Here is an 11,716-nt window from a genome sequence, read left to right on the forward strand (position 1 = left end):
TACGATTATACTAGAACCGAATACTCTTGATCAGTAACTGACCGATGATCCGATTGACACACCGGACCTCGGCCCAGTCGGTCCATCATCTCCACCATTGGTTTAGAATCCATTGGAATATGGGAATGGGCCCACTTTCTCAAAGAAGTGGACCCCACATGATCCCCCTTCCTTCTTTCCCTCCTTCCTCCCCAAACCGTACCGTTATATCCTCTCTTTTCAAATTTTTCTCTCTCCTCCCCAAAAAACCCACACTACAAAACCCAAACCGGCACTAAACACAAAGCAACAAAACCACCAAAAAAAAAAGAAATCAAATCGAGAGAAAAAAAAAAGACAAAGAAATGACTACGGTGAGGAGACCCAAATGGCACCCACAACCACCACTACAAACACCAAGAATCCTCCACCTTCCACGGCGGACTTCTACTTCTACTCGCCGGAAAGTGCCCACTACGAACGTGAAATCGAATTCCGACGTCAACCCTTTTCTCCGGCGATCTCAGAAGGGTAAATTAGAGAAACTCTTTGACCAAGAGAGGGCGTTTTCGTACACTCTTCCTCCGGTGCCGGTGGTGTTGCTAAATTCCGGCGAGAGGGGTAGAAATGAGAATGTGCCGGAAAGTGAGGGGGAGAAATGGCGGTTTCAAGCTGAAATGTTGAGGGCGGAGTGTAATTTCTGGAGAATGGAGAGAGAAATTGCTGTTAAGAAGATGGAGAGAGAAAGGGTAGTTTTGGAAAAGAGCTTGAAGTCTGCTGTTCATACACTACTCTCTGTTAGTTTCTTGCCATTAATCTCAATGTCTGATTTTGTTATCGTTTTGTATTTTCAGTTTTCGTGTTATTTTCTTCAAAACTAAAAAAAAATAAAAATACTGAAAAACAGTTTTTTTGTTGTTGGTTTTTAAAATCTAACATGATGAACATAGAAGAGTGTTTTTTAGTATATTAATCAATCAAAATCATACGACTTTCAAAATCATAAAAACAAAAATTGAGAGCTGAAAGTGATACTGAAACGAGCTTAATCAATTTTTTTTTTTTTGAATTAATCATCTAATTCACATCATTTTTTTATGCCAACATAAATCATCAAAATAAAAACTGAGAACTGAAAGTGATACTGAACGAGCTTAATCATTGATTATATTTTTTGAATTAATCATCTAATTCACATTATTTTTATGCTAATATGATAAGTTTGAGTGATATTACTTTTGTGTCGATATCTATATGAGTCTGGATTGTTCTATGTCTTTTTCATCTGATTTTATGTGAATTTAAAGTTTAAATAAAAAGCAAAATCTTGTAAGTTGAATTTGATTTCATTTGTCTTATCTCATTTGGAGTGTGGTTAATTGTCTTATTATGTAACTCTACTTTTAAAACTTATGTGAAAAGACATGTTTTCTCTAGTTTAATTGTCTTTTTCTGCAATGCAAATAAGTTTGTTTGTTTGTCAAATAATAGGTAATTTTGTTAAGATCATTGTCTAATGATTGTATTAGATAATGATGGTTCATGTTTCGCAAACGGTTCCTCATTAAGGTTTATGTTAGCCTAATGATTAGATTAGATAATGATGGTTAATGTTTAGCATGCGGTTCCTTATTAAGATTCATGTTAGCCTAATGATTGGATTAATATAATGATGGTTCATGTTTCGCAGACGGTTCCTTATTATTTTATTAAGGTTCAGGTTAGCCTAATAATTAGATTAGATTAGATAATGATGGATCATGTTTAGCAAACGGTTCCTTATTAAGGTTCATGTTAGTCGACCTCAATTGTTGTTGTTGCAGTGCTTTCCAGTTAATCTACAATTAACCCTTATTAATATACAGTTAATAACTATAAATACACCATCAAGTGTCAACAAATGGAATTACACCACCTATGATTTTCCAAACTTATATTTACAAAATTGCCATTTGATCGAGAAACTTTCCCAATCACTACAATTAACTCGGAATTTCTCTTGTTTGTTGTTGTTGTTGTTGTATCTAATGATTGGACTAATTATTGATCAATGTATATAGGGAAAAAAGAAAATCCGGGAGGGTGAAAGCGGGAATTCAATGCTAGAGGAGGAAATTGAGGAGTTAGCAAAGAAGCTTATACAGTTACAAAAGAGCTTCAAGCATATAAAAAGCCCTGAACTTCATCATAATTGCAGCAGCAGCAGTAATTTTGATAAGCAAGCCTCTTTGCTTCAGAAACAACTCGAAAAATTCAGTGAAATGCAGGAAGAATGTTCTGTTAAGGAGATTTCAGAAGTATCAGAAGTTAGCTTACCTATCAATTCTACCACTACAAGAGATGGGAAGATTAAATGTCACGGTTCCAAACGTCGTCAGTCCACCAGGTTTACTGATGTAAGGGTTAATCTCTGCTTGTTTTTTATCGCGAATTTCATAATAATTTCGTTAATATATTAGCTATATCTAGTACAGGATTCACCATTTCACCAGGTTTACTGATTTAAGGGCTAATCTTTGCTTGTCTTTGTCAGAATTTCATAATCTTTTGTTAACATATTAGCTATATCTAGTACAGGATTTACCAGGTTTTCTGTTGTAAGGGCTAATTACTGTTTGTCTTAAGGGCTAATCACTGCTTTTTAAGGGCTAATCACTGCTTGTCTTAAGGGCTAATCACTGCTTGTCTTAAGGGCTAATCACTGCTTGTCTTAAGGGCTAATCACTGCTTGTCTTAAGGGCTAATATCTGCTTGTCTTTTTCTCAAAACTTCATAATTTTTTGCTAATATATTAGCTATATCTAGTACAGGATTCACCATTTCACCAGGTTTACTGATTTAAGGGCTAATCTTTGCTTGTCTTTGTCAGAATTTCATAATCTTTTGTTAACATATTAGCTATATCTAGTACAGGATTTACCAGGTTTTCTGTTGTAAGGGCTAATTACTGTTTGTCTTAAGGGCTAATCACTGCTTTTTAAGGGCTAATCACTGCTTGTCTTAAGGGCTAATCACTGCTTGTCTTAAGGGCTAATCACTGCTTGTCTTAAGGGCTAATCACTGCTTGTCTTAAGGGCTAATATCTGCTTGTCTTTTTCTCAAAACTTCATAATTTTTGGCTAATATATTAGCTATATCTAGTACAGGATTCACCATTTTTACTGATGTAAAGGCTAATCTTTGCTTGTTTTTATCCCGAACTTCATAATTTTTTGCTAATATATTAGCTATATCTAGTACAGGATTTACCATTTTTACTGATGTAAGGGCTAATCTTTGCTTGTTTTTATCGCGACTTCATTATCTTTTGTTAATAGATTAGCTATATCTAGTACAGGATTCACCGGGTTTACTGATGTAATTAAGGGCCAATCTATCATAATTTTTAGTTAATATATTAGCTGTCTAGTTCAGATTCACCAGGTTTACTGATTTAAGGGCTAATCTCTGCTTGTTTTTACCGCGAACTTCATAATCTTTTGTTAATATAACAGCTATATGCCTATATCTAGTACACGATTCACCAGGTTTACTGATTTAAGGGCTAATCTCTGCTTGTTTTTATCGCGAACTTCATAATCTTTTGTTAATAGATTAGTTATATCTAGTACAGGATTTACCAGGTTTACTGATCTAATTAAGGCTAATCTCTGCTTGTCTTTATCATAAATTTTCACTAATATATTAGATTATTAGCTATCTAGTACAAGATTCACCAAGTTTGCTGATACAAGGGATAATCTCTGCTTGTTTTCATCTTGAACTTCATAATCTTTTGTTAATATATTTCGTATTAGTTATCTTAGTACAGGACTTCTTTGAATACAAAAATTTCGACTATGGACTTGAAATACTTGTTATCTAAAACTAGAACTTGGTACAATGTTGATTCATGTTCAATTTCAGTAGTCTAGAATAACATTTGCTGATGTATGAGCTAATCTTTGCACCTGTTTTTATGTGAATTTCGTAGATTTTCTGCTGATATATTAGTAACCCTGCATGAGTACAGATTTCCGTGCATACTAGAGGACTCGAGTTTCTTGTTTAAGTAGGTACAGACCCTGTTACAGTATTGATTTGTATATTAGAACATAATTCATTTGCAATAATCATATGAACCTTAGTTTGATCTACACTGTTTTTCTAGAAATTAAGTGTGAAAATTTTCATTTCTATACAAAAAACTCGAATTTTATGAGCATTTGAGATGATATTGAAGTAAATAATTGATATACAGGTGGAGATTTTGAGAAGAAAAATGGAAGGATTATCAAAGGGGAAATTGTTGAAGAGAATGGAAGAAGAGTATGGATACATGTTATCAGGAACAGCTAACTATTCTGTTTCCAGTTCTGCTTCTACATCGAAACGATATGACTTTGCAGATTCATCTTCCTTTCCAATTCAGCAATCCTCATCACAGGCATGTTCATTCTTCTTTGGTGATTTGCCAACTTTTTATTTTGTGTATATGGTTCTGAGTTGCCTTAAATGATGTTGTTATACTGTGCTAGTAGTGTTCTTTGTTTTCAGTTGATCAGATTGTTTAGGGTGTGTTTGGTTTGAAGATAAAGATTTTGATTGGAAAATATATAACAGCAACAGAAAACCAACTTTTGAACTTCGTTTTCTTTTGTTTGGTTCGTTGCTGGAAGTGTTAAGAGTGGCAAGGGAGAGGAAAGGAGGGCAATAGATGAATCCCTTAGTGTGCAACAGAGATCACTGACTGTTTAGGCTGTGTTTGGTTCGAATAAACACATTTTGACTGGAAAATATATAACAGCAACAGAAACCAACTTTTAATTTGTGAATATGGTTCTGAATTACCTCATCCGAAGTTGTTATACTGTACTAGTAGTGTTCTTTGTTTTCAGTTGATCAGATTGTTTAGGTTGTGTTTGGTTTGAACATAAAGATTTTGATTGGAAAATATATAATAGCAACAGAAACCAGTTTTTGAACTTCGTTTTCTTTTGTTTGGTTCGTTGCTAGAAGTGTTAAGCGCGGTCAAGGAGAGGAGAGGAGGGCACGAGATGGAACCCTTAGGGAGTGTTTGGTTTGGTGTAAAACGTTCTCCTGGAAAATGATTTTCCTCTTTTCAATCATGTTTGTCATGACAAGGGGTGTAAAATAGTTTTCCAATAACGTACTCTCTGAAAGATGGAAAACCTTTTCCATTTGAAAGGATCATTTTTTCACTTTGCCTCCTTACCTATTTTTTTTGTAAGGATCCAAACAAATGAAAACTATTTTGGGATATTTTTTTCCCTTGGAAATGTAAAATCATTTTTACTAAAAACGTTTTTCATCAAACCAAACGGAGCCTTTAGTGTGCAACAGAAATCACTGACTGTTTTTACTGCTGTCATTGATCATATTTTGTCAACTATTTTCTTCCTGAAAAGTGTTAATTTCACTTGTTTGATTGAATATAATACCAGTTTTGTGCTCAAACATAATTAATCTATACAGGAGGCAAAATCTGGGGAGCTCAAAATGTGTTCAGGCAAGTGTAAAGCAATAGTAAGGAGGATCATGGAACAGGTCAAAGCTGAGACAGAACAATGGTCTCAGATGCAAGTGATGTTGGGGCAAGTTAAGGGGGAGATGGAAGAAGTGCAGGCTTCTCGCGATTTCTGGGAAGAACAAGCACTCGAATCCGAGCACAGAACCAAGAAACTGGATTCTGATGTAATTACAGCTCTCAATCTCCATCTAATGTGCAGTTTCACTTGCTGGTAAAGATGGTTGTGGGCCCGTCCGGGTCGACCTTTGGGCCTGAACGGGCCCGCTGGGTAGGGCTTCGGACCTGAACGGGGCCGGTCAAACCCACTATACTTCGTGCCGGTTGGGCCGAAGATTTTGAAACAGGGCCCATGTCCCCGGGGTCGGACGTCGTGTCCAAGCCTAGTTTTACTAAATATGTCGTGTTGTGCCGGGTTGTCTTGTCGTGCTTTTTCAAAAAAAAAAGAGACACAGGCCCATCCCATGGCCCACGACTTCGTGCTCGAGCCAGGCCGTGCATTTTTTTGTGCCCATATCGGGTCGGGCTTTTTCTTGTCGTGTCGGGCTTTTCGGGTCGGGCATCTAATTTACTAAATTTAGCGTGATATATTTGTCGTATTTTCCCCCAAAAATGAGGCACAAGCCTGGCCCACGAGCCAAGCCGTGTTTTTTTTGTGCTCGTGCCAGGCCGGGCCTTTCGTGTCGGGTCGGGCCTCGCCCTGGGTCGGCTCACAGCCATCTTTAGTTTCACATACTCATTTGCTGCATCTCTTCACATATTGACAGGACTGATCAATTTCCTGCTGTTTATGATCCTCAGGTGGAAGAATGGAAACAGAAAGCACTATCTCATGAAACAAAGCAAAATCAGCTACAGAAACAGGTACAAGAACTGCAACAAGAACTCGAAAACTTAAAACTCAGTAAACATTCAGCACCACCAATTACACTAGGAGCTCAACTTGCAAGAGAAAAGAGAATGCTAATGTGTCGTGTCAAAGGAAACAGCAACAATCAGCAAACAAACCAGGAAAATGCTGATATAAAAGAGGTTGATGTTGATTACATTGAAGCAAAGAAAACGGTACAGAAATCCAGCATCAGACAACCATTCAAAGAGATCGGTAATTATAATAATAAGTCATCACCACCTTTGCTGAGGCAGAATAGTAGAAGATATGTATACCCTTTGCATAGTCCTAATAACTCATAAGGAATTTGCTTAACAGAAATTTGTAGAACTTTGAGATTTGAGAAATGTTAATGAGGCTTTAGGTATAGAAAACTCCTTTTTTTGTTATAATAAATTTGATTAAGTTACTAGCTTGATCATGTGAGAAAGGGGTTTGGGGAAGCAATTCATGGTATATGATTATTATTAATGGACATAATCGGTCAAACATATTACTTGCACCATTTTGACTTTTTGCACTATTCAGATAATTTACCCTGACCATACTTTTTTTGCTAGCATATAAAATTAAATTTTAGTGTAAATATGACGTTGACTTTATCTTAATATAAGACCTGATCAACATGAGCTCTGCCTCGAATTTTTGCGGGTTTGGCCAAAAATTTTCGGGCCGGGCCCGAAAATTTTAAATTTTTTTTGGCGGGCTTGGGAAACATAAAACTACACCTTTTAGTTATAAATTTAACATGGCCCGAAAAGCCTGGTATTTTAGGCTCAAAATAGCGGGTTTGGGCACAATTTTTTGACCCGGCCCGTCAATTGATCAGGTCTAATATATATTATCAAAATATTAACTTTTTCGAATTTTCGAATTTTTGCTAATAGACATTGATGGCCAACTTGGATTATTTCCAAAACTTTGTTCGTATATAAGACGGTTTTATGTATAAGACCACATTCTCATCAAATACTTATCCAACACATTTTAATCAAAGAGAATGCTAATGTGTCAGTGTCAAAGGAAACAGCAACAATCAGCAAACAAACCAGGAAAATGCTAATATAAAAGAGGTTGATGATTACAACAATGAAGCAAAGAAAACGGTACAGAAAACCAGCATCAGACAACCATTCAAAGAGATCGGTAATTATAATTATAATAAGTCATCACCACCTTTGGTGAGGCAGAATAGTAGAAGATATGTATACCCTTTGCATAGTCCTAATAACTTATAAGGAATTTGTTTAACAGAAATTTGTAGAACTTTGAGAATTTGAGAAATGTTAATGAGGCTTAGATATAGAAAACTCCTTTTTTTTGTTATGATAAATTTGATTAAGTTACTAGCTTGATCATGTGAGAAAGGGGTTTGGAAGCAATTACAATTCATGGACATAATCGGTTAAACAAATTATTTGCACCATTTTGACTTTTTGCACTATTCATATAATCCATTGTGACCATACTTTTTTTGCTAGCATATAAAAACAAATTTTAGTGTATAATATGATGTTGACTTTATCTTAATATATACTCTGTATTAGACCTGGTCAACATGAGCTCGTCCCGCCGTCCGGCCTGATTTTTTGCGGGTTTGGCCAGAATTTTCCAGGCCGTTTTTCGGGCCCGGCCCAAAAATTTAAATGTTTTTGACCAGTCTCACAATAGCGAATCAAGTAACAATGATCCATACACAAAAAGTTTCAATATTTTATTGAGTTACATCATACAAACTGAGATGTTCAACTATCAATTATAGCTTGGATTGCTGATTTCTCCACCCCATTGGACTTGATTGGCAACGTTGCGTAGCTGTGAGGACGAGATGAGGTCCATTTGCTTATGGGTATACACAAATTCTTATTTATAATGGGTGTACAATAAATATTGTACATCGGAGTAAAAGTTGACTCAAAATGCTTAAAAGTTACATTTATTTATGTAAAAATTATCTATTTTTTAATGATATATTTTTTCATTTGAATAAAAATTATTTCTTTAAAATCACTAATAATGTATAAATTAATCATTTAATCCTTTAAAATGTTTATCTATCAACTTTTTAATTTTATAATATAAAAGTTACAGAAAAATAGGTTAAAGTTACAAAAAACTGTATAAAAGTTATCTTGGTGTACAATAAATTTATTGTACATCTTGTGCGCGCAAGACCTTTTGATGTGTATAAGCAACAAAAGTTGGTTAAACATATATAACCAAAAAATCTTGTAACTATACATTTACACATCTTCTAAACAACTTAGGTGAAATCTGAATAAATTGTAGAATATCATTTGTCAACGACTTGTTGGTCTTATTTGGGTGTTCTAATTCTATTTAGAATCGAATTTTTTTCACACCACCATGTTTATCAATGTATTTATAGTTTATTACATGGACATCATGATATTCGAGGTAATCATGAACATATATCATCTCAAAATTTACATTATTTGTGTTTTACTCTTACTTGTTAATTATCTAGTCAAATTATTCTAGCTTTTGTTCACTTTTTTCTTAAAAAAATCTAGTCCAATAATCTGTTTGTTTGTTTGTTTTTTTTTCCACTTATTTTTTCATAATTTACATTATTTTTGTTTTACTCTTACTTGTTAATTATATAGTCAAATTATCCTAGCTTTTGTTCACCTTTTTTCTTAAAAAATCTAGTCAAATAATATGATTCTTGTTTGTTCACTTATTTTTTCATAATGTACATTATTTTGTTTTACTCTTACTTGTTAATTATCTAGTCAAATTATCCTAGCTTTTGTCCACTTATTTTCTTAAAAAATCTAGTCAAATAATCTTGTTTTGTTTTTGTTTTTGTTAACTTATTTTTTCATAATGTGCATTATTTTTGTTTTACTCTTACTTGTTAATTATCTAGTCAAATTACCCTAGCTTTTGTTCACTTTTCTTCTTAAAAATTATAGTCAAATAATCTGTTTGTTTTGTTTGTTTATCTTATATGAACTTATATGAACTTATCAAAACTTATTTTAGTTATAAGTTGTACTCGGTCAACCCTTATTTTTCCTGAACTTATTTTATCTGAACTTAATTTTCCTGAAATAAATGAAAATAAAGTGAACAGAACAAGGCCTTAGTTATACTATTTTATTTTATGGTATATTTTTACGAATGCTTTTTGGTATGTTCACACATTAAATATACACTTTACCCTTATTAACATTTTACATTTACCATTATTAACTAGCGTGTTTGCCTTTTTTTTTTTTACGTTTGTTATTGTATTGAGAATTTTTGCATTTACCATTTTTTTAAAAAAAATTTATGTCCAGTTCAAATGGTGCAAGTAAAAAGCAAGTATTTAACAAGCAACAGGTTCTCTCTCCACTCTCCACTCTCCATATCTCCTCTTCTTCGTTTCCAAAATTTGCCAATCTTAATTACGTACACGAGATCACTAATTTCCATTTCTTAAAACATCTTTCTGCAGTTGTTGAATTCGTAAGCTCAATTCAGCGAATCGCACATTCTACAATCGAAGGTAAAATCTGGCTCATTATTCAAGCACTTTAAACTTTCGAATTCCTAAATTTTTGGTTAATTTTTTTTTTTTTTTTAAATTACTCATGCTTATGCGAATTTAACTAACGTAAACCTAAATCGATTGAGTATTTGAATCGCGATAATCTGTTTGTTTTTTTGTTTTGTTTTTGTTCACTTAGTTTTTATAATGTTCATTATTTTTGTTTTACTCTTACTTGTTAATTATCCTAGCTTTTGTTCACCTTTTTTCTTAAAAAATCTAGTCAAATAATATGATTTTTTTTTTGTTCACTTATTTTTTTTCATAATGTACATTATTTTTGTTTTACTCTTACTTGTTAATTATCTAGTCAAATTATCCTAGCTTTTGTTCACTTATTTTCTTAAAAAATCTAGTCAAATAATCTGTTTTTTGTTTTTGTTTTTGTTAACTTATTTTTCCATAATGTGCATTATTTTTGTTCTACTCTTACTTGTTAATTATCTAGTCAAATTACCCTAGCTTTTGTTCACTTTTCTTCTTAAAAATTATAGTCAAAGATATTGATGGTCAAAGTTGTGCATTGACGTACTTTCATTATATTCGGGAAGATTTTGTCAAATTTGTGCATTGACGTACTTTGGCGTTGTTTTCTTCACCTTATTTCTGCAACGCAAATTACTAAAGGGGGAGGAAGGGTTCGGTCTTTTGTTCTGCAATCCGTTCTATCACTAAAATTGAATAAATCAGCCACTTAATAACAATCCATACTAGCGTTACCTAATTCTCTAATCACCCCCACGAACCGAAAAGACGAGTTATAATACGAAGTTAGTCTTATTCAACAAATTAGACAACGAATCACAATAGTGATCTACATCACGAAAATTTCAACACTTTTTTGAGTTATATTATAAATTGAGATGTTTGACGATCAATTATAGCAACCATAGAACACGAGACGGCCCCAATAATCATTGCGAACTCATACCAGTCTCACACTAGCGAATCAGGTAACAATGATCCATACACAAAGTTTCAATACATTATTGAGTTACATTATACAAACTGAAAAGTTTAACGATAAATTATAGCCTCCATAAAACATAAGACGACCCCAATAATCACCATGATGAGTGATGACCATTATCCAAAACGGAGTACAAATCAGGACAATTGAAAGCTTTATGTGTGCCTTGAGGCTCAACATCTTTAGAAATCTCAGTATCAACCGTCACATGTTTTTTTTAATTTTATTTTTGTTTTACATTGTATAAAAATTGTATGCTAAGTCACTCGATGTATAATTTTTGGTTCCGCCCCTGATGAACATGAAACAATTTTGGTCTAATTAACAAATTAAATAGTGAATTGCGAACCCCATACCCAGTCCCAAATTAGCAAATCAGGTAACAAGCAACAATGACACATACACCAAATTTTTAATATTTTATTGAGTTATATTATACAAACTGAGAAGCTTAACGATCAATTATAGCCTCCATAAACCATAAGACGACCCCAATAATCATCCCGATGACCAAAATCCAAGACGGTGTACAGATCAGGACAATTGAAAGCTTTATGTGTGCCTTGAGGTTCAACATCTTTAGAAATATCAGTATCAACCGTCACATGTTTTTAAATTTTATTTTTGTTTTACGTTGTTATAAAAATTGTATGCTAAGTTCCCCAATGTATAATTTTTGCTTCTGCCCATGATGAACATGAAACAAAATTAAGTAGTGAATTGCGAATCCATACCGAGTCTCAAATTAGCGAATCAGGTAACACGCAACAATGATCCATACACCAAAAT

General features: G+C 33.6%; 1 protein-coding gene across 1 annotated transcript; it reads left to right on the plus strand.

Moving 5' to 3' along the window:
- Positions 1 to 230: 230 nt before the first annotated feature.
- LOC110800830 (uncharacterized) lies at positions 231 to 6,894 on the plus strand. The gene is made up of 5 exons (XM_022006160.2): positions 231 to 776; positions 2,040 to 2,375; positions 4,220 to 4,405; positions 5,455 to 5,673; positions 6,308 to 6,894. The coding sequence occupies exons 1-5, from the start codon at positions 345 to 347 to the stop codon at positions 6,698 to 6,700; spliced, it is 1,566 nt and encodes a 521-aa protein (XP_021861852.1). The 5' UTR covers positions 231 to 344; the 3' UTR covers positions 6,701 to 6,894.
- The last annotated feature ends 4,822 nt before the right edge of the window (positions 6,895 to 11,716 follow it).

This window comes from Spinacia oleracea, chromosome 4 (assembly GCF_020520425.1).
Source record: "Spinacia oleracea cultivar Varoflay chromosome 4, BTI_SOV_V1, whole genome shotgun sequence".
Classification (NCBI taxonomy): Eukaryota; Viridiplantae; Streptophyta; class Magnoliopsida; order Caryophyllales; family Amaranthaceae; genus Spinacia; species Spinacia oleracea.